Source organism: Pseudonaja textilis, chromosome 12, assembly GCF_049901715.1.
Source record: "Pseudonaja textilis isolate UNSWEBS1 chromosome 12, rPseTex1.2, whole genome shotgun sequence".
Taxonomy (NCBI): Eukaryota; Metazoa; Chordata; class Lepidosauria; order Squamata; family Elapidae; genus Pseudonaja; species Pseudonaja textilis.
The window spans coordinates 16055375-16078537 of record NC_142001.1 but is presented as its reverse complement, the minus strand read 5'-3'; the positions used below and the strand labels follow the sequence as shown (position 1 = coordinate 16078537).

The following is a 23163-nucleotide window of genomic DNA, read 5'->3' as shown; positions in this document are numbered from 1 at the left end:
CTTAATTTAGCTTTGTTAAATTATAGCCTGCTTCTTCAAAATCCTAATAGCTTTGGATCTTGAGACAAATATCAGTTATGAAAAAAATAAAACCCTTGCTTGGGTTCTCACTTATTAAGGATTTTTCCCTTTTCAACATGGTGAGAGCATGATAAGGAATCTTATAGATAATTTGATGAAATGGAAATTCAATCTTGTTATTTGTCCCCTCCCCACTAGTAGAAGGGAGGGCAGAACTACTCATAAGCTGCCTTGTGGGTAAAGCATGGAACATCCCAGTCAACTACTTTGTATAAATAACTCCCTCATGAACTTCCACCCTTTGATTGTCAACAGCATTAATCATCGTGTAGTATTATAAGTGCATCCCTCTTCCCCAAAGCTAATCCACAACACATTCTTGTTTTTAACAACACCCTTATGATACATCAGCACAAGTTTCAGGGAGGAATATAAGTGGAATTTTAAGCCAATAAACATGAGAAAGGAAGGCTCAGTCCTAGCCTACCACCGCACAGCAGCTCCTAGAAAACTCCTGCAAGACAAAGAGAAAGGAAAACCACTTTTCTGAAATCAAGAATATAGAAACTGCTCTGAATCTGGCTTTACAGGCTGGAATTCATTCTAAAGCCACTTCAGGTTGATCATGAATAGTTTGGAGAAGAATAGCGATTGGTGAGAATTTTATATGAATGAGCTTCAATATAATCAGTATATGCTATATATGTACATCTGTGTAATCCTGGTAATTATTCACCTTGGAGCACAGGGACATTCTTAGTGCAGCGTCCCCCAATCTTTTGGGCACCAGGGATTGGTTTCATGGGGACCAGAGGGGGCATGGTTTTGCATGCTGCCTGCATCCCACAGATGGGGCTTCGCTTGTTTGCGCAGCCCAGTTCCTGGTATGCTGTGGCCCAGTGCTGCTCCACAGACTGAGGATTGGAGACCCCTGACTTAGTGAACTGAGAACTCTTGAGCAGTGTACATAAACAGGCAATTAGTGAAAAAGCCAATTTTCTTCGGTAGTTGTGCACCTACAGCTGAACGAAGTGCTAAGTTGCAGTCCTATAATATTCTGACCACTCTGTGCGATTGAGCCATAATAAACACAGCTCCCTGTATTCCCTCACTGACCATGCTCCCTGGAAGTGCTGTGACTTGGAATTTAGCAATACGCAGTGAAGCCACATCAAGCATCCTTATTCCCAGTGATGGTCTTGAATTGTTCAGAGGGCTACTGCGTAACATTCAGGAAAGAGTTCCAATTGTCTCCGTGTTAAATCCATGTGAATGTGCCATTTATAACATTAAAATAAAAATATTTACAGTAAATCTTTTGAATTTTTGAGGATGATCATTTGAAAATATCACCAAAAATGGGAAATATAAATATAAAAGTAATTTAGAAAAGTAGAGCAGTGTTCTGTAAACTTAATATTGTACTTCCATTCTTTTAGGTTTCTTTTTTTAAAAAATAACTACATTTAAGATCTGTTAAAATTTGCAACCTTCAAAAAACGTCCCAAGCAAATATCCATCCCCTCATCCCCACTTTTATTTTTAAACTGGCTTTTGGGAAGAAAGAGTTACGGGACTAAAAATTACAGCCAGATCAATTAAGGTGTTGCGTATTTGAGAAACGTCGTTTAGACAATTGCCAAACACACATCTAGTAGCTCTCTATTGGCAGTGTTTCCTGTCAAGAAGTGGCTTGATCAACCTCTGGGTGACCTGTCTTAACTGAGTCTTGGATTAGAGCTCCACCAAGTGATCTTTCAGCATGATACATTTTCTTTTCTTTTTTTTAAATAAACTGATTATTATGTTTTAGCATCCCTTAGTGGCAGTTTGAAATGCAGCTTTTCTCACCTCCAAGCAATTCTCGAACTTCAGCCACAAATGAAAAATCTAGGTTTTAGTTTCACTTGAATCAGGTTTAAAATGGATTGCATATGTATGGGAGTTTGAGACTTTGTTTAATAAATGGTAATTTGCAGGTTTATGCAATTTGAAGGTCATCTTTATTGAGGGGGAATATTTTACATAGAAGTTGGAGCTTTAAAACCTGACTGACATTATATATTGAGATTTGATGCAAGACTGCTATGCATGCTGAATCATTACAGAGCATAATCTTTGATGCATTTCTTTGCAATCTGCTTAGTTTGCTGTATTTCCTCATGAGAAACGCATGATTCTCAATAATGTCCTCACATTATTATAAAATTGGAAGTCTATGGAGATTCTCAGTCATCCAAGTCATGGTTGACATAAAATTGGAAGGGACCAATTAGGTCAACAGCTGTAAGCTGCTTAGTTAGTCCAGGTATTCAAATGAAGGCATCTCTGTTTACCCTCTACTACCAGCAAAGGGGAACTGATGGCAGGTAGTCCTTGACTTACGACCGCAATTGAGCCCAACATTTCTGTTCTTAAGTGAGACATTTGTTAAATGAGTGTTGCCCCATCTTACGACCTTTCTTGCCACCATTGTTAAGTGAACTGCTGCAATTGTTAAAGTTAGCAATACAAGTTAGCAATTGTTAAGTGAATCTGACTTCCCCATTGACTTTGCTTGCCAGAAGGTCGCAGAAGATGATCACATGACTTTGGGACATAGCAACGGTCATAAGTATGAACCAGTTGCCAAGCATCTGCAGAATGTTGATCATATAATCGCAGGGAGGCTGCAAAGGTGGTAACTAAAAAACAATCATGTCACCTTTTTCGGTGCCATTACAACTTTGATCACTAAATGAATTGTTGTAAGTCGAGGACTAAACATTAAACCATCTGAGAGCTACTGAAGATGAGAGCTTGCTGTCTGAGAACTAGGGAAAAAGGAAGATAGAGACCATCGTTTTTAAAGGAAATAAAATGTGGATTATTTTGGTCAAAATATAATGAAACTATTACAATGCTTTTATGTAATTGTGCAAAGTGACTGCATCTGGAATTCTATATACAGTTGTGGCCACACAGCCTAAAGCAATTACTATGCAGCTTCAAGATCCCCTCCCCCCAAAAAAAAAAAAGGATGACTAAAATAATAATGATTGAAGTACTTTTCTAACAATATTATTACGTCCGTGACATATTTTGGAGCATTATGTTTAGATGAAAAACTCATAACTATTAAAAAAATAAATACCTTTTCATATTTTTGCTAGACAGTTGGCATGCTCATTAAGACAAAGAAGGTTAAAAAATAAATAGAAAAGGTTAGCATGGAAAACATTGTTGCACTGTTAACAAAGTAACAAATCACAGGAAACTGGACAACTTCCATTAACTGTTACTTTGTTTTTGACAGGCATAGACTACTACAATAATAGAAGAAAGTAACAAGCAAGTACGGCTATTTATCAACAACTGTTTTTTGAATGTATTTCTAATACAGTAGTAGCCCAGAAGATGATAAAGAAATGATAGCAGCTCAAGAACCAACAACTAATTTTGCCCTAATTCAGTAAGTAATTGAAAATTATTGATATCAAATTAGAGAGTCACAACAATGTTTTCATTTTGCTTTTCTTTGTAAAATATAGATGTGGGGGGAAAACGTATTTTCTTTGGTTTGTGATTTTTAAATGAATTCCTATGATTTCTCCATTTATTGGTGAATTTTGGCAACTTGTGGAGTTGAATTTCCTCATTTCATTTGAGTTGTGGATGGAATATTTTTTTTAGAAAATTCCTATGCTTTCCTATGCATACAGTATTGAAAAACTCATTTAAGTAAATGTAGCATGTCCAGAGTATATTATATTGTGTCAAAGCAACTATAAAACATTTTAAGTGAAATAAGTATGTAAAATATGTCTTCCCAGGGAATCTGAAACACACTTTTCTTCAGATACTGACTTTGAAGATATAGAAGGAAAAAATCAGAAACCAGGAAAAGGAAAGGTGTGTTTATCTCACATTCTCAGTCTGTGTATGGGGTTGTAAGAGTAACAATAGTCTTATAAATAATTTAATGTTGCTATCTGAAACAGCAGTGCTTCTGTGACATGTAAATAGATTTGGTGCAATAAGGGTGAATCTCATAAAACACTTTTACATATTGGAAACCATTCCATGGAGGTTCCAAAAATTGGAAAAGCTGACAATATCTGATACATATTCTCCTCTGTATTGTGATTAAACTTTTCATTTCAATGATTAGATTGTCCGATCATATGTAAAATGGTGATGCAGTGGTTAGAATGCAGCATTGCAGGCTAACTGCCCACAGCCAGGAATTTAATCCTGACTGGCTCAAGGTTGACTCAGCCTTCCATCTTTCCAACGTGGGTAAAATAAGGATCCAAATTGTTGGGGGCAAAATGCTCTGTAAACCCCTTAGAGTGGGCTGTAAAGCACTGTGAAGAGTTATATAAGTAAGTACTGTTGCTATTGCTAAAAAAAGGTAAAGATTTCCCTTGTCTGGTCATGTCTTTAAGCGGCAGTACTCATTTCCAGAATGGCTATATGCCAAAGGCACACAGAACGTTGTTACCTTCCCACTCAACTGATACTTATTAATCAATTTTGCATGCTTTTGAATTGCTAGGTGGGCAGGAGCTGGGGCAAGTTACAGGAGCTCATCCCCTTGAGAGTATGACAATGAAAAGTTAAAAAAAAAGATAAACAAAACTTCCTCAAAATATCAATTTGTTCAAGTGCAAGTACTTATTTTTTTTTACCTGTTAAGTTGCTAAGAAGTAACCCGGGCTTGTCCTTCATACAGACCTGCAAAAAGGGGAAAAAGGCTGCGGGAGAAAAAGCCAAAGTTGGAAATGGAGGAGGAAAGGCTGGTGGACTAAATCGAATGAATGGGCATCACCAGCAGAATGGTGTGGAAAACATGATGTTATTTGAAGTCGTTAAAATGGGCAAGAGTGCTATGCAGGTAACTATTTATCACAGGCTTTGTTGTTTTGAGAGTGAGGAGAAAATCCATTTCAAATTCAGGTCAACTCCATCTTAAAATGTCCTTCCTGTTCCAGATGTCAATCCTGAAATGATCCTGGCCGAGGCCACCTTGGAGGCTTCAGGGTTGCCACACACCAGACGGACGGGAGAAATAGTTAGACGGGGATGTGTAGCTAAAACAATAAAGTTTTTCTGTAGGAACCAAGGACATTCTCGCAGGTGTCTAGCCAGAGGACAAGTGAAGTAACCAAGCAACCGGCCAGCACCTGGATTGGGCAGCCTGACCAGTGACTTGGTAGAAAGGGGAAACTTTTACTTCTAACTAGGTGAAAGCCACGGGAACTTTCAGAGTCAGCTTCCACCAGTTGTGCAATATGATGTATCCAATTAATTGTCCTTTGGGAAATTTGCCTGCTTCTGAGTTCTGCTTTCTATGGTGCATTATTTGGAACACTGACACCAGATTTCTTAGCGAATAGCTAAACAGCGATTTGATGTTCGCTTGTTCAACAGAGTTTTAAAACTAAGCAGAGTTTCTACAGAATGCTGTTGCAATCATTTTTTGGGTGAATGTGTAAGAGCTAAGACTTCACTACTGGCTCTCCCATAGACTTTAAATGACAAGCACTTGTATGTATATTTATTTGGGTGTCACCCCATTGTTCTGAGACTTTGGCTGCAGCTTTATTTTTAAATGTCTGTTTTTTTTTAAATTAAAAATATAGTTTATGTCTAGAAAAGAAGTGGACGCTGCTGGTCTATGACCATAGTAAAGATTTGATTTGAAAAGTAGTTTGATTTGATTTGAAAAGAAGATCCACCTTGTAATTAAATTTAATCCTATATGTGCAATTTGTTTTCGGATTTTGAAACTGTCCATTTTAACTTTTAACTCTGTTTCAAAGTAAAGTAGATCACAAATCAACCTTAGGCAGACATGAGGATTAGATATCTTAAGCTTCGACTAACATTGGCTTAAGTTTATCAGGCTCCTTTGGAAAAACCAATATACCACTTTTTGGTTTCTGAAACAATGTTTTGGAGAAATGGGACAACTGTGGAAACCTTGGGGTATAAAAGATGAGTTTTCGGGTGGTGATTGTATGTTTGTAGATAGAGAGTAACAATAAGCATCCCTAATTTAATGTTGATTTTATTATCTTAGTCTGTGGTGGATGACTGGATAGAGTCCTACAAACATGATAGAGATATAGCGCTCCTTGATCTCATCAACTTTTTTATTCAGTGCTCAGGTTGCAAAGGTAAGATTTCTATTGGGGGCGGGTGAGTTTTATTCCATATTAATTCCATTAAAAAGCTTCACATCCCTTCTTTGCTAGTAATCTATCCCGTTACAATTAGAACTCCCCATCAAAAATAGTGCTTTTTACAGTTCATTTATAATGTCTCCTTCCCCACCCCCCTTTTCAACTACTTGAACAGAGATTGTCAACACCCCCCAGACACACACATTTACAATTGTATCCTGGCTTTTCAGAGCCTAAGACGCTGCTGATGAATATTAAAAAAAAGTATGTTACTTTTTAAAAAATTGAATACGTAGAACTATCAATTACAATCATGCCTATCCATGTATTTTAAACATTTCAGTCAGAAAAATGACACATTTTGTTTTTTAATATTGTTGCCTAAACAGCATTTTTTATCCTTTGAAGTTTGAGATTTCATAGTGTTCCATTCTGTGATTTGTAGGGGTTGTAACAGCAGAGATGTTTCGACATATGCAAAATTCAGAAATAATTCGAAAAATGACTGAAGAGTTTGATGAGGTAAAATGGACGTGTTTAAATTTACATTTTTCAAAACTGATTCAATATATGTCTTAACATTCCTTACACTAGACGTTTCTGAACTAGTTACTGCAGTTCTTTCATTTGAAAACGTATCTTGTTTTTGTGGTTTCTGTTCCTGCAACTGTTTTTTAAATGGATTTGTGGGAGGTGAAGAATTAACTCTGGAGGGCAGATAAAATCTCAGTTCAGTGATAATCACCGTTTCAAGTAGCTGAGTATCTTTTCACCTTAGCACTTCCTTTTAAAGAACATGCTTATTAACAAGATGTATAGGAAAAATCGTTGGAAAATTCTGTATACAGGTAGTCCTCAACTTACAATCATAACTGAGCCCAGAATAATGGTTATAAGTCATGCTGATAATTAAAAGAGTCACCATGGATTGCACCCAATTTTATGACCTTTTTTGTGACAGCTGTTAAGTGAACCATTGTGGTTGTTAAACACCGTGGTGGCAAATCCAGTGGGTATTTTTTGTAAATGCTGGTTTCCCTGTAGAAAATATCGCAAATCGCAGTCATGTGACCAAGGGACACTCCAAACAATCTTAAATGTGGATCAAATTACCCTGGGAGTGGTTGCTAAGCTACATATTTTTATAAATTTTTTACATTAACTATTATTATTTTTCGGTTGCCTTTGTTCTAGTCTGCAAACAAAAAGATAATATTTTAAAAAACACACAATTAAAATCAAATCTTGTCTGTTGTGAGATACTTATCCATGTGGAAGATGAATAAAATCTCTCTTGGTTCATGGGGACATTTTAACCTTTTTATTTTAATTAGCCAGATAATGCAATACTTTTTATGCAATTGACCCATTCTGTATTCTAGGACAGTGGGGATTATCCGCTCACCATGGCTGGTCCTCAGTGGAAGAAATTTAAATCAAGTTTTTGTGAGTTCATTGGCGTATTGGTCCGGCAGTGTCAATATAGTATCATATATGACGAATACATGATGGATACCGTGATTTCACTACTTACAGGATTATCAGACTCTCAAGTCAGGGCATTTCGACATACTAGCACACTGGCAGGTAAACATTTTATCGGCTTGATTTTTTAAAAAAAATTATGAAAGGTAATCCTGAATATCAAATCATTCTAGATTATTTGAAATATTTTCATAAAAAGTTTTAGGTTTAAGAGTCTAAGAGAAAACCACTTGGGAGAGATATTTGGGGGGAGGGGAGGCTAAGTTTCTATATGTATCCTTTTCTTCCATTTCCATTAAACAGGGATAATAAACCCAGGTAGTTTTAAAGTTAAAAATTAAAGAATTGGCCAACATGATGAGCTTGTCTTGAAATACCTCCTCTAAGTGCTTGCTCTTGCTAAGCAAAGTGATGCAGTTGGAAAACTACTGTTTGAGAGATCCTGCTCTATTTCCTTGAAATATAAATTTAACAAATAAAATGCTTTTCCTTGTGAAACTTGCCAAGAACCCACCCCACCATCCCTTCGATGGGTAAAAAGCCATCGCTCTACAAGGACAGAAGGATGTTATAGTTGACTTTTAGCCGAAGTGAAGTCTTCATCACCAATTTTTTAGTTTCTGGAACTCTGAGGTCAGGCTTTCCAAATCTAGCAGGTCAAATTTGCTTCATAATAGCTCTATGGAATGGACAGTTAACTTTATGTGTGCCCTGATTTTCCTCTGGGTGAGAATACTAGAAATTACTTCCTGCTCTAAAAAGAAACATTTCCAGAAACGTCAAACCACTATTGAAACTCTGATATGAGTCTATTTTGGAGTGGGAGGAATAAACCAATGCAAAGTCAAACCATCCAGTTTTTCATGCAGCAGCTTGATAACTATCTTCAAAGAGCAGAAATAATAAAACAGCCATTAAATGAATGAGAGGTGGTTTCCTGGGGTGCTTTCCAGCCACTTGTTCAAAGTTCAACACATTATACTGCCTTGGAACAATTGTTACATTCCTTCTTAAACAAAGAGTTACGTAAGCCCTTTAGTAACTGAGCCAACATAATTAAATTCACTTTCATGTTTCTTTTCAAAAGTTCCTAAGTAGTCAGTGAGTAGATAGATAGATAAATAAAATAAATGTAAATAAATAAAAATCAGAGGGCGAATGTGAAAGGGTGAACTTTAATTGATATGAATATTTTGTCCTGTGATAAAATATGAAAAGTGTTGCCTGAATTTTTTATTCCTTCTCAGATTTTATTGTGATTAGTCTCTTACCTATCCCTTCTCTGTAGGTAGCTAAACCATTTAGTAATGAATATGCCCTTTATATAAAATGGATCCCTAATCCTGAAATTAATCATTCAAAATCTTATTAAAATGTATTTATATGCCATTTTTCCTTTTGAAACTTAAAGACAGCGTGATTTAACCCTCTGTTCTGCAATTCCACCCACCCACCCACCCACCCAAAGCAACAATCCTGCATTTGCATGTAGTGTAGTAAGGCATTTTTGTATCCATATCGTTGTTCAAGTTTGTTGATGATATGATTCTATACATTATGACTGATTTTCGTTCTCTCTTGGCACTTTACAGCTATGAAGCTAATGACCGCGTTAGTAAACGTGGCATTAAATTTGAGCATTAATATGGACAATACACAACGACAGTATGAGACGGAGCGAAATAAAATCATTGGAAAAAGAGCCAACGATAGACTGGAACTCTTGCTGCAGAAAAGGAAGGAGGTTAGAACCTTTGCCCACCAGTGGAATGGTTACCTGACAAAGAGGGAACTATGTGGAATATTCATATCCTCCCCCTCCAAAAAAGTTAGAAGTAAAAGTTCATGAAAAGCCTTCCTTAACTTTTCAACTGAAAATAAATAAATAAATTGTGCTATCATTTGATGCCTGTGAAATATACATAGTCGCCTCTTTGCTCCTGAGTTAAACATGTAGAGAGATCTGTTTTCCCAAAGACTAACCCAAATTAACCCAAGTGAAAGGAAGGAGCAAATCTCTTGAGATTCAATTAAAACACAGATTTTCTTTCCAACTCTTTATTTCTTCTGCCTGACCCTTGGAAAGAGGTAAATTGGCATACTTGGGAAGTCAAATGGAAGCCAGGAAAGGGGTCTTCTAGCCCAGGGGTGGACAACTCTGGCCCACTTTAGGACACGTAGACTTCAGCTCCCAGAATTCCTGAGCTAGCCAGGTACCTGTGATCTTACCTTCAAATAATTATTAATTGTGCATTGTTTTATTGCCTAAGCATGTAACTGTAAAACTGCAGTATGATCATTTGGCAGTTCCTGTGTTTTTCAGCTTCAAGAAAATCAGGATGAAATAGAAAACATGATGAATGCGATTTTTAAGGGTGTATTTGTTCATAGGTACAGGTAAGTCCAGTTGCTATGTATTAAGTCTAAACTTCGTTTTAAGATTCATTCTATTTTTTTTCCTTTTTTTAATACTACAATCTTCATTTTCTTTACGTATTATCCCTTTTCAGGGATGCAATTGCTGAGATTAGAGCAATATGTATTGAAGAAATTGGAATTTGGATGAAGATGTATAGTGATGCCTTTCTCAATGACAGCTATTTAAAATATGTGGGGTGGACAATGCATGACAAGGTAAGGTGTTGAATCCTAGTTTCTGCTGTAATTTATTGAGCAGAGAAAATAAGGCACAAAAATTGACACCTCCCTTTTTCTTAAACCACATTGTAATAATTGATTACTTTTAAGAGAGAACTACTTCAGTTTTACATTTCAAGAGTTTAGTGTCCAAATGATCTGACAGCAGGGTGTACCTGGTACAATCATATGGTTGGGTTTCTCTACTAGCTGGGATGGAATAAAACCTTTTCTCAAAAACAGCAGCTCTTCAGAGCCTTGGTTTTCAATCCACTTCAAGGCTGAGTTGAACGTGTTGCAGTTAAAACTGTAAAATGTCTCCACTTGATGCAGTTTGTTTCATTTATATAGAAATTAATTTTCCATTGTAATTCGGTATTGAATAAATGAACCCAAGTATCAGAAATCATAATATGAATATAGAGCTCTCAAAACTAATTAACATATTGTCCATTGTTGAAAAATGAAAACTTAAGGACAGTTATATTATTTCCTGTTGTTGTTTTTTAGCAAGGGGAAGTGAGACTCAAATGTCTTACGGCTTTGCAGGGGCTTTACTATAATAAAGAACTGAATTCAAAATTGGAACTCTTCACCAGCCGGTTCAAGGTTAGTGCTCACTCTCTCTTTTCCTTTAAAATAAAATAACCCAGGCTTTCCATTATAAAAAAAAATTAATTTTACAAACTAAATGTTCTTCCTACTAGGACAGAATTGTGTCTATGACTCTTGACAAAGAATACGATGTTGCAGTGCAAGCAATAAAACTACTTACTCTTGTTTTACAGTAAGTGTTTCAGATCCTATTTCGAATAATAGTTAGTCATTAATTTGACCTTTTTTGTATAAATGCAGTTTATCAAACTTTTGAAGAGAAGACAGTCTTTTTAGAGTGTCATGTTACAGTTAGATAAAAACGGATGCATGGTTTTATGTTGTCTATGCTGCTAAAAGTTCACAGACACCGTGTAGTGAGTCCGTGTGAGGTCCATCTTTGAGTTATTCTTCAGTAACTTAAGTATAGCGCCAAGACAGGAAACATTGCTTCAAATGGAATATTTAGAATTTGGGTAATCTACAGTTAAAAGTAACCTCCTCTTTTTTATCCCAGTAGTATTTTAAACTCAGATAGTCCTTAACTTATGACCACAGCTGAGCCCAAAATTTATGTTGCTAAGAGAGTAATTTGTTAAGTTTTGTCCCATCGTACAACTTTTTTTTTTGCCACAGCTATTAAGTGAATCACTGCAGCTGTTAAATTAGTTACCCGGTTGTTAAGTGAATCTGGCTTCCCCAATGAATTTGCTTGTTGCAAAAAGGAGATCACGTGACCCTGGGAAACTGCGACCGTCATAGATGTGAAAGAGTTGCCAAGCACCCAAATGTAAATCACGTGACCATGGGGTGCTGCAATAGTCATAGGTGTGAAAAATGGTCATGAGTCACTTTTTTCAGTACTGTTAAACAGTCACTAAGCGAACTGTTGTAAGTCAAGGACCACCTTTTTTTTTGTTTGCATTTTTAACAATTAACTGCATTTTTAGGAGTAGTGAAGAAGTCCTGACTGCAGAAGACTGTGAAAATGTCTATCATCTGGTTTACTCAGCTCATCGGCCAGTGGCTATAGCAGCAGGAGAATTTCTGTATAAAAAGTAAGGAGAAAGTGACATTTAATTAAATCAAACTATAAGTTGTGAATTGGACAGAGCTGAATCACTGAGCCATTTAAATAAAGTTTGTGGTTCCCCACATGGGGAATTGGGATTTCCTCTGGAGCAACTAAGAACTAAGTCTGTTATGTATCAAGAACACTTTTATTTTTAGCTAACTCTGTACAATTATGCTTTTTTCCCCCTTTTTTTTCTGGGAAGGCTTTTCAGTCGCAGGGACCCTGAGGAAGATGGAATTCTTAAAAGAAGAGGAAGGCAAGGTCCAAATGCTAATCTTGTCAAAACATTAGTATTTTTCTTTTTGGAAAGTGAGGTATGTACACATACCTTACTTATTTTGTCAAACCATATTCTTCAGAAGTGTTTTCTTTATGTTTTCTATTCAGCCAAATTAATTTGTTAGGAAGAATTCCCTATGATTTTGCAATATTTTGTAAACTTAAACCATATGATTATTGTACCAATGTATTGTAGATCCTTAAGTAAAGCTTCCTTTAATTATTGTGTAGCTGAATGTAGTTATGGGAACTTTGTGTCAATTGGTTAGTGTCCAAAACTTTTTAAACACCATTGCAAGACATGGCATTTTTGTAGTTCTGAGTCTATTTATCTTGTGTATGCTTGTTTATAAGAACCTCCAAATTAATCCCGTAATTCTGCTCAATATTGAAAATCTTAATGATGTGGGAGAGAGAAAAAATAGTAATTGTCTGGCTTTCCCAGAGGATTGTTCTCCAGTAAAGGATCATTTGAATCGCAAAGCCAATTGAAATCCAGTAAATTCAGCGAACAAGTTTTAGTTGATGAAAAGTAATGTTTAAAAATGAGAAGACATGATGGGTCTGAGGCAAATAACACAACATTTTTTAGCACAGAGTTCAGGCCTTTCTTCTACAAGTATACGTTTTCTCCCTCAAATTATGAATGGTGTTTGCCTTTTTAATAGCACTTCGGGGAAGCTTCTCATAAAAAGCATGGTAAACACCTCTGACTCTTTTTCAGTTACATGAGCATGCTGCTTATTTGGTGGACAGCATGTGGGATTGTGCAACTGACCTTTTGAAGGACTGGGAATGTATGAATAGCCTTCTGTTGGAAGAACCCCTAAATGGAGAAGAACGTAAGATTTCACTCTGTCTTAAAAGCATGTTTTAAAATGCATATGCCAGGATAGTTGTCCCAAACTTCAAGAAAGTAAAAGAAATTCAACCAAATCATATAAGCTAAAAATAAAATAACTTAGAAAACTTTGAGTAAGTAAGTTTAGAAATTATAATCATGTAGATTTGAGTTTTCAAATTTTTACAGAAATGCCCTGTGATACATCTCTAAAATGAATTTATTTGCAAAAATGAGCAGTGATTAAACAGTGGTAGTAACTTATTCTAATTATTGCTAGCATATTTCATTACATATAAAAATAGAACAGTTATTTTATTAAATATTTATATTAAAAGAAAATTTAGAATAAGAGGCCTGAAAAGGCATAAGAATTTCAGGTATTTAAATATTCCATCTAGATCAGTTTGTTTTCTGTTTAGTTCTGGTATCATGATAGTAGCTAATTTAGTATAGTAATCTGCAAGTTTTAATTTGAGGTACAAAACAAAAAATTTACCAACAATTCTTGTGATTAAATCTTATGGTATGTTCAAGTGGTTCTTAACATACATGAATAAAAGAAATGACATCTTTTTTTTCCCTTTTTTAATAATTTCAGCTTTAACAGACAAACAGGAAAGTGCACTAATTGAAATAATGCTGTGTACAATTAGACAGGCAGCTGAATGTCATCCCCCTGTAGGAAGAGGCACAGGAAAACGGGTATGTGTATGTATATAATTTAAATGCTATAAACATAATACTAACATATTGTCCAGCTAATTTCATTTTTATTTATTTTTTTCAGAAAAAAATGAAGTGTATTAATAGTTATCCACTGTATTTGGGTTTTAAGCCAGTGTGCATTACATCAGCAGTAGACTCACAGTTGTTGAAAGAAACATCAAGATAACCTATAATTTCTAAGAAAATTATGCACTAGCCTTTAACATTTCATATTCATTGTAATACTACTGTGTGCAATTCAAAATAAGTGTATAACATCATCTCTCTGGAATCAGAATACATGCCTACAGTAGACAGTGAAAATGTGTTATTTTTAGCCTCAGTAAATCTTCTATTTCTGGGGTCAGATTGAACCACTTGAAGGTCTTGAAATCCCGATTTTATTTGCTTGATACAGTCATAGCACTTAATTCTAATTTTTAGGTAAAACTGTTACACAGCAGAATTCTGGTGACTATTTAAAAAAAGCCCTACAACAGAATTCATGTGCAAAGCCGTCATTCTAAAGCTGCTCAGACATCTACTGCATTCCCTTTCTTTAGTCCAGATTGAGCATACATTAGCGAAAAAAATCTTGATCCCTCTGAATGGTGACTGAAACAGTTCCTTTAGAATAACAAAATGTCATGTTTGGAAGAACACTGGAAATAATTTCTTAATTACGAGAATATGGATCCTTCTTGAAATGTATTTGAATTTGTCTCATGTACAGGATATTGCCTATTAATGAATTGCATCCCATAGATGCTGATAATATCAGTTCTTTAATCTTGCTGATCCTTGTTTTTTTTTTTTTGACTTAGGTCCTTACAGCGAAGGAGAAAAAAACCCAGTTGGATGACAGAACTAAGATCACAGAGCTTTTTGCTATCGCACTTCCTCAGCTTTTAGCAAAAGTGAGTGATTTTTATTTTTGTTTCTATGTTAATGGCATGCTTGTTAGGCACAGGAGACCAGGAGCTGGAATGGAGTACAGAAGTATGATGAATCTGATCTACTAACGGTCAAAAGAAATTGGCAGCAGATAAGAATCAGCGGAATTCATGGGGGCTGGACAGGGGGCTGGTTCTCGTAGAGCGTAGTGACTCCAAACTGATGACATATTTTACCCCGCCATCAGGCTCCATCTGCTCATCTCCTACAATGCTTAAGTCACAGTTGCATAAGAAGCTGTCTTATAACAAAGTAAATAGTTGATTAGCCTGTTTTGATTAAACTATTATTGGTGACAGCTCTCCATGTTTTCAAAAAGTGTGGGGTCTTTTTAGCTGCTCCTGGGATTCAGTCTTTTTGCTAAACTTGGTGAAACATTCAGATTATTTGTTTTATGAACGTTTGCTAATTCTGTGTCCCCATTGTCTAATACTGAACATTTTAGATTTCTTAATGAAACTCACCTTTGGAATTGTGATAAGTGAAACACTGATTTTATGGGGAAAGGTTTGGGATTTAATGAATTGTCATCCATCTCCACAGTATTCTATAGACGCAGAGAAAGTCACCAACTTGTTACAGTTGCCACAATATTTTGATTTGGAGATCTACACAACAGGGAGATTAGAAAAGGTAAGCCAAGGAAAACCGGATGAAAACTGAACAGATCTCTTGACCCAAAGCTGGCCTTCCCCTGTGGGTTCTGCAGCTAAAGAAATGACTGTTTGTACTGTCACAATAGTTAAACACAGTTCTTTTAGGAGTGAGTGAACAGGAATTTGAACAAACACATCAGAAAATTGATGGCCAATTGATTCTTCTTCTTTTTTTTTGCTGTCTGTTTACTAGCATTTGGATGCCTTATTACGACAGATCCGGGATATTGTAGAAAAGCACACAGATACTGACGTTTTGGAAGCTTGTTCTAAAACTTACCACGCCCTCTGTAATGAGGAATTCACCATCTTTAACCGAGTAGATATTGCAAGAAGCCAGCTCATAGATGAACTAGCAGATAAATTCAACCGGCTTCTTGAAGATTTTCTGCAGGAGGTACATCTCTTCTCTTCTCTTCTCTTCTCTTCTCTTCTCTTCTCTTCTCTTCTCTTCTCTTCTCTTCTCTTCTCTTCTCTTCTCTTCTCTCTCTCTCTCTCTCTCTCTCTCTCTCTCTCCCTCCCTCCCTCCCTCCCTCTCTCCCTCCCTCCCCCTCTCTCTGTTTAATATTTCTTAATATTAAAATACAGCAGAAGCTCATCCTTTGACTTCTCGAAATCATTGGCTGAATTGCAACTCTGCAACTTTTTAAACCTAGGGAGAAGAACCTGATGAAGACGATGCCTATCAGGTCTTGTCAACATTAAAGCGAATTACTGCTTTTCACAAGTAAGTACAGCAACAGAGTGTCCATCTTTTGATGGCATTAGTTTTGTTTCTTTGGAGGCTTTATGAATCATTTTATTGTACATACATTTTTTTAAAAAAGGTCCACTCGCTTTTGTTTTGTTTCAACTTCTGCTATGCCTTGCTAGGATCGCTCTCCTCATTCTGCCTTTAATGAGTACTGATAGTGATATTAGATAGTGAAAAAATGATACCAGGACACCACTATGCATTCTATACAGTTAGATTATTTAGTCAGAATAACAAACATGTTTATACATGCCTCTCTGTGGCATTCCTTTAAAAGAAAATAGGTTGGGGGCAAGATAAATAGTCTAATGGTTAAAGTGATGGCCTAGGAACCAGGAAGACTGGGAGTTCTAGTCCTGCCTTAGGCATGAAAGCCAGCTGGGTGACTTTGGGCCAGTCCCACTGTTTCAGACCAACTCTGTAGGGTTGTTTGTTTTGGGGAAAATAGGAGGGAGGAGTATTAGGTATGTTGAATTATAAACAACAGTAAAGCCGGGATAAAAATCAAATAAATAAATGGCCAGAGCTTTGCATCTCCATGGATTGGGGCCTTGTGCTTACATTGAAATTCTTTTGATAGGAGCATGTAGCAGAACCCACTTACAAAGGGAAGCCATTCAGTTGTTCGATGACCACAGTCCCTGCTTGTTCTATCAGTTCAGTGTAGTGTGAGAAGAAACAATGAATCAAAGGCCTTCATGCTTCTTTTTTTTTTTTTTTTAATTTCCAGTGCACATGATCTGTCAAGGTGGGACTTGTTTAGTTGTAACTACAAGTTACTAAAAACAGGCATTGAGAATGGAGATATGCCCGAACAGGTTAGTATTTATTTTTTAAAAAAATTGGTCCCTTTAAAAGGACAATATTAAATAATAGAGCAAGCTGAGAGCGATCATGCCTTACTCCCAAACTTTTCCTTTCTTTCTTTCTTTGTTTCTTTTCGAAACACAGATAGTTATTCACGCACTGCAGTGTACTCACTATGTAATCCTCTGGCAGCTAGCGAAAGTAGCCGAGAGCAGTTCTACCAAGGTAAGTGCTGGCGGCACCGGGAAAAACTTCAGTCGGAATGGGAATGGAGTGCAGGTGATCCTCGACTTACAACCACAAGGGAGCCCAACGTGTCTGTGGCCAAGCAAGACGGTGGTTAAGTGTGCTTTGCCCCATTTGACGACGATTTTGGCCACAGGTGTTAAGTGACTCACTTCAGTTGTTAGGATAGGAACACACGGTTGTTCAGTGAATCTGGCTTCCCCCATTGGCTTTGCTTGCCAGAAGGTCCTCGGGACACTGCAACTGTCATAAATTCATGCCAGTTGCCAACTGTCCAAATTTTGATCACCTGACCGCAGGGAAGCTGCAATGGTTTGTAAGCGTGAAAATAACTCTCTTTTTCCTATATAACTTCAAATTGTCACTAAGCAAATGGTTGTAAGCTGAGGACTACCTATACATTATACAGAACTTTTAGGGTTCCTTATTGGGAAGTTGACCAATATCCTTAAATCCTGTCTTTGAGCGTGCATGTATGTGTGTGTGTGCGCACACACATGCAGCTATACCTATATTGGGGTGTTGTGGTTAGTCGGCAGCAGGTGTGGATGGCTGAGGAGAGCGAGGACTCAGATGAGGGGCCAGGACCATTAGGGAGTGGACTGCTGCCTTCAGAGATTGTGGGGGCTGGCAGCAGCGATGAGGAGGTTCCCAAGGAGCCTGTGCCAAGTGCACATGTGCGCAGGGCTGCTCACAGAAAAGAGCAGCTGCAGCAGCACGGGCGACTCGGGAGTAAGGCTGCAAGGTAATGGACCCTCCTTCAAGAAGATAAAAGCAAACTGTGAAGCAGACGTTCTTTGTAGGAAGCAAAGATGTTTTGAAACTCGAGTCTCATGGACATTGCAGTATCTTAAGTTGGTTTTTGAAGACTCTTGTGTTGTAAAATATCTCTAGGTAGCCTTATCTGTTATTCTTGGTAGCCTTGCACAGTTTTGGCGAGGCTTGTGCTTATCAAAGTTAATTAGTTTGCAGCATCCTTTTAACCAGGGATTCCTAAGAATCATTAAAAGGTTTCTGTTCCCTTTGGTTCATGTTGGTTTTATTGGAAACAGTTTGGGTCAGAACATGGGGTAAAAACTCCATTTGAAGTACACTCAGGGTAAAAATAGCTGACCTTGGAGTAATATGAGAATTATTTCCTCTTTGCAATATGAAGAGGGGTAGAAGATAGGATCTTATTTCTGATTTGCAGAGGTAGATCGAACAACCTGAATTATTACGGGAAGCTTTACATTACATTACTGTTCCCCTCCATAGAAAAAGTTCTTCCACTTCTTTTAGGAAAAAAAAATGCTCACTTCTATTCATCATGCGAGTTTGATTCAAAATAAACACACTCACTGTTTAATATTCTTTCATTTCTCAGGACGACCTTCTACGCTTAAAGAAAGAGATGAGAGTTTTTTGTCAAATCTGTCAGCACTACCTTACCAATGTAAATACTGCTGTTAAAGAACAGGTTAGTCACAGATTAATACCTGACCGTTAGACACTTTTAATGCAGAAATAATTTTTCATCTGCACTAACAGTTGTGTATAGGAAAGTGTAGCGTTATTTGTGTGCCCTGGTTAATAAAACAGACCTGAAAGCCTTTGCTTTATTTCATTTTTTGCCCTGCCAACTGTATTGAAATAGGAGAGGTCTGTATACTTTTTGAAAGTAAAGGTGCCAAGTCATATATTTGTATAAAAGATAGTATACTTTCATTACTAGCAAGTCAGTACAGCTAAGGTAAAAGTACACAGTAAATACAAGAAAAGATAATGCTGTAAGAATGAATAATAAATCTGTTAGTTCCAAATAATAACTTTGAATGGACTTCTATTCAACGAGACAGTTTTGTATTTGAGACAGTACTTTAAAAAATGTAGTTAGGTATGTTAACACAATTTTCTAAGTGTCTATGGAGGTTCTCAGTCCTCCAGGTCATGGTTGTCCCAAAGGTGTTTTTTTTTTCAAGAGGCAACTGGACTTCCTGGTTTTTCTATGAAGATGTTTTGCTTCTCATCCTTCTTCAGAGCTGAAGAAGCTTCTCGGAGAAGCATCTTCAAAGAAAAACCAGGAAGTCCAGTTGCCTCTTGAAAAAGCACCTTTGGGATAATTTTCCAAGGCAGTGGTTCTCAATCTTTTCTTCACCTTGGACCCCCAAGACTTAATACAAAGTTTAAACCATAACATTTCTTCAAGCCTTTGCAGACCTTCTGTGATGTTAACAACACCTCTCATTCCTTCCCTTGCAGGCCTTCACTATTTTGTGTGACGTGTTAATGATCTTCAGCCATCAGATCATGTCAGGAGCACGTGACATGTTAGAGCCATTAGTTTACTCTCCTGATTCTTCCTTACAGTCCGAACTCCTGAGTTTTATTCTTGATCATGTCTTTATTGACCAGGATGAGGATAGCAACAGTGCAGGTATGAGGCTGTAGAAATGTGTCTCTAGAATTTCTTTTTGGTAGCAACAGGTTCTCACTTCTCTTTTTCTCCCTGAATTGTAGTAATTTTTTTTTTACTTAGCCAGACATGGAGGTTACAACAGGAATTGCAGGGTTAGATCTTGGTCTCCACAGAGTACTTAGTTGGTCTCCAAAGGAAGTTGTTCAGTTAGAAAAGAGTAGGACTTTAGTCCTGTCTGCTTTGAGATGTAGAGATACAACCCGCTCAGCCTTATTTGTCCTGCTGAAGTCTCTCTCCCCGACTTCCTCCCCATCCTTGAGAAGGTCTGGAATGAAGTATTTCTCATATGCAAAGCTAAGAGACCTTGAGCTCTGTTTTCATCTTATCTTGGGTCACTTTGCTCTTGAAGCTATAGTTATTTTTTTCTGATGTGTGGAGTCCTTAGTATGCTCTGAATTTTTATATTGCATGTTTGATGAGCTGTTGTCTGAACTTCCTTAAAATTCCATCGCTCAAGTGATTTTAAAAACTGACCAGAGATCTGAAAACAAGTTTAAAACTTAACCAGCTACTCTAAGAATTTAGGTTATCTTTTTAAAGGCTTTGTTAATTTTGGAACTCAGAAACAAAAAGGCTTTTTTGAGTAGTTCATTTGAAAGTAATACTAATGGGGACTATACCACTTTAAATCTTTCAGTCTATTTTTGGTAGTTAACAAAACATCGGATTCTTTTCTTGCTATGAACTGTTACCTGGTTAGAATACTGCAGGGCAAAACCAGGTTATAAAGATACAGTTGATACTGCAATCATATCTGAATGCCTGTTCTTGAGTGAATGCTCATGTACATTATTTTTTCTTTCGTTAAAGATGGACAGCAGGATGATGAAGCCAGTAAGATAGAAGCTTTGCACAAAAGAAGAAATTTGCTTGCGGCTTTTTGTAAACTTATTGTATATACCGTGGTGGAAATGAACACTGCTGCAGATATTTTTAAGCAATATATGAAGGTAATCAAAGCCTACTGGGAAGGGGTTCTGAGGTTCTCATATAGAAATACGGAATGAATGTGGTTGTATTAAATCTCTGAAGGCTTCTTTCTTCATTATTAAGGGAGTCCTTCTGGATAACTCTTGTTGCCTTGGCTAAAAGCAGAAAATAAATAAACATATTTAAAGCAAGTTACCATGTAATTCCTTCAGTTTGAAATGAAACTACTTTTAGTTCTGCTCTTTGTCTCCAACACTCTTTCATGTTACTCACAGAGGAATATTTTTATTCTAATTGAAGTTGAAACTACCTGTATTTTTATCCTTGATAGTATTACAACGACTACGGAGATATCATCAAAGAAACAATGAGTAAAACGAGGCAAATAGACAAAATTCAGTGTGCAAAGACATTGATTCTCAGTTTACAGCAGGTATGTTTTTGCTATTCCACATACCCATATCGGTTATTGGTTAAAGACAAGTCTTATTAAAAAAAAAACTAAAAAGAGTCAATATTACCACTATATGTAATTCTGTTGGGCAAGTTTTATTAATAGTGATAAAAATAATCCAAAATGCATAGAAAGACCTCTAGTATAATTAAAATAGTATTCTGCATGTTAGGCAAGTTTCAATTGTTTAAAAAGTGTAGAATTTCTGAAGCAGAGAGGTTACATCTAATGAAATAAGAAATTCTTCACACATTTGAACAATTCAGTGTCCAGTTGAGCTGTTCAAACATGTGAAGAATCTCTTAATTATTTTTAAACAATTTCAAATTGTTTAAAAAGTGTAGAATTTCTGAAGAAGGAGATTACTTCTAATGAAATAATTAAAAGATTCTTCACACGTTTGAACAGCTCAATTGGACATAAACTTTTATTTTGGGATCTTAGGTACCACTGTAAAGCAGGGTGACATATCACCCCCCAAATTATCCTAAAGAATGGGGGAACAAGATGATTCACTCATAAAGTTTTCTATTCCAATCCTACCTCTTGTGAGAGAGTAGTAGACAGACCATACATGGAGAATTTTTGTATTTGGGTGAACCAGAAAAACGACATTCAGACATTTCATTGATTTCTTGTCATTGAGTGCAGGAGATCAGCTTGTAGAGGATTCAGTAAACTTTATAGTTGTGCTTTTACAAAGTAGTCTTTAAACCTATTTTCATTCCTGCATATTTGCTGAAATGTAAGCCAAATATAATATTGAAAGGTTTAAATAAAGTGTTGTTTGAAGCCCAGTTTTTTTGTAGGGGTTTAATAATGTTAGGAGAGAGAGAAAGAGAGAGTGCATTAAAATACTCCTGAAACAGTGCTGTTAAGTAACACACAAGTTGTATTATGATTGGGGAAAACATGTTTTGTTTACACAGCTTTTCAATGAGATGATCCAAGAAAATGGGTATAATTTTGATAGATCATCGCCGTCTTTCAGTGGGATTAAGGAACTGGCTCGGCGTTTCGCTTTAACATTTGGACTCGATCAGCTGAAAACAAGAGAAGCCATTGCTATGTTACACAAGTAATTATTGACTTTTTATTTACTTTGCAAAGACTTTGCCTCCATCATGCTTTTCCTTTTCACCATCAGATGAAAAGAGCCCACCCCCCAAATAAGCGTAATTGATAAGACATGAAATAAATAAGATAGTTAAATATAATGTAAATATATTTACACTTACAACTGTTCACCATACTTGATGCTGTAGTCAGAACGGGAAGAAGAGAAAACATTGGTAATAAATATTAAAGAAATAAGTAGTTGCCATCTATAGGGACATAGATGTTGGTTTTTGGTTCTTGTTGTGACTGTCCTGATACGATTTTACTAGGTTTCTTTGCTGTTCTATTAACCGACATTAAGCCTTTATATGGTGTTTTTAGTAAGATCACGTCTGTTCTAGATTACTGGCCATATGCACTATTCCTGCTAATAATGAGGATAGTTCCAGACACATTTTGCATGCAAACTCAGCCAGCACTCTTGGTTATATACCTTCTGTTAATCTACACAAACTAGAATAATAAATTAGAGAAAAACAAATTCAAACCAGCGTATCTGTCGGAATATATTGGGTTTATATGCAAAAATGTATAGGAAACTGCTGGTTTCAGGTAGTTTGTGTCTAAAACCAAAATTCAGGGGCTGTGGATAGAAGTAATGATTATTCTGGTTGGAACGAGATTTCAGCAACTGGCTAAGAATGGAAAAAGCCAAGGAAACAGCAGTGATTTCTGAGCAGGGGAAGTCGGCCCCCAGGGGAGTTGGTGGGATGTGCCACGCTGGGAGCTGCTGAGGAGGTGACAAACTCGCTCTGGGTTCCTGCTGAGTTTTATTTCCACTGAACCACAACTCAGCTGGTCTGGTTTGGCACGATTTCCAGAATGTGATGCATTTGGGGTTTGAGCAAAACACTTTTTTTTTTTTACTTCATGCACATCACTGAGATTTAAATTCGTCATCCGTTCAAATCCTGTATCCCCTTTGGCTATGACTAAATCTGGCTTTGACCCCAAATAAATTTCTCACTTGTGAGAGGC

At 36.7% G+C, this 23163-nt stretch overlaps 1 protein-coding gene across 5 annotated transcripts in view; it reads left to right on the top strand.

Moving 5' to 3' along the window:
• STAG2 (STAG2 cohesin complex component) overlaps nucleotides 1–23163 on the top strand; it is a 45354-nt gene that overhangs the window by 13628 nt on the left and 8563 nt on the right. For all 5 annotated transcript variants that reach the window (XM_026702923.2, XM_026702924.2, XM_087941086.1 and 2 more), the window contains exons 2-27: nucleotides 3317–3472; nucleotides 3834–3912; nucleotides 4736–4897; nucleotides 6086–6182; nucleotides 6634–6710; nucleotides 7571–7775; nucleotides 9266–9417; nucleotides 9997–10070; nucleotides 10184–10307; nucleotides 10821–10919; nucleotides 11018–11097; nucleotides 11855–11962; nucleotides 12182–12293; nucleotides 12983–13100; nucleotides 13701–13804; nucleotides 14632–14724; nucleotides 15305–15394; nucleotides 15611–15814; nucleotides 16074–16144; nucleotides 16902–16989; nucleotides 17123–17203; nucleotides 18591–18683; nucleotides 19466–19640; nucleotides 20493–20632; nucleotides 20944–21045; nucleotides 21996–22144. In XM_026702923.2, coding sequence (XP_026558708.1) covers nucleotides 3429–3472; nucleotides 3834–3912; nucleotides 4736–4897; nucleotides 6086–6182; nucleotides 6634–6710; nucleotides 7571–7775; nucleotides 9266–9417; nucleotides 9997–10070; nucleotides 10184–10307; nucleotides 10821–10919; nucleotides 11018–11097; nucleotides 11855–11962; nucleotides 12182–12293; nucleotides 12983–13100; nucleotides 13701–13804; nucleotides 14632–14724; nucleotides 15305–15394; nucleotides 15611–15814; nucleotides 16074–16144; nucleotides 16902–16989; nucleotides 17123–17203; nucleotides 18591–18683; nucleotides 19466–19640; nucleotides 20493–20632; nucleotides 20944–21045; nucleotides 21996–22144 — 2921 coding nt within the window. In that variant the 5' untranslated portion in view covers nucleotides 3317–3428. The remainder of the gene's footprint in view (nucleotides 1–3316; nucleotides 3473–3833; nucleotides 3913–4735; nucleotides 4898–6085; nucleotides 6183–6633; nucleotides 6711–7570; nucleotides 7776–9265; nucleotides 9418–9996; nucleotides 10071–10183; nucleotides 10308–10820; nucleotides 10920–11017; nucleotides 11098–11854; nucleotides 11963–12181; nucleotides 12294–12982; nucleotides 13101–13700; nucleotides 13805–14631; nucleotides 14725–15304; nucleotides 15395–15610; nucleotides 15815–16073; nucleotides 16145–16901; nucleotides 16990–17122; nucleotides 17204–18590; nucleotides 18684–19465; nucleotides 19641–20492; nucleotides 20633–20943; nucleotides 21046–21995; nucleotides 22145–23163) is intronic.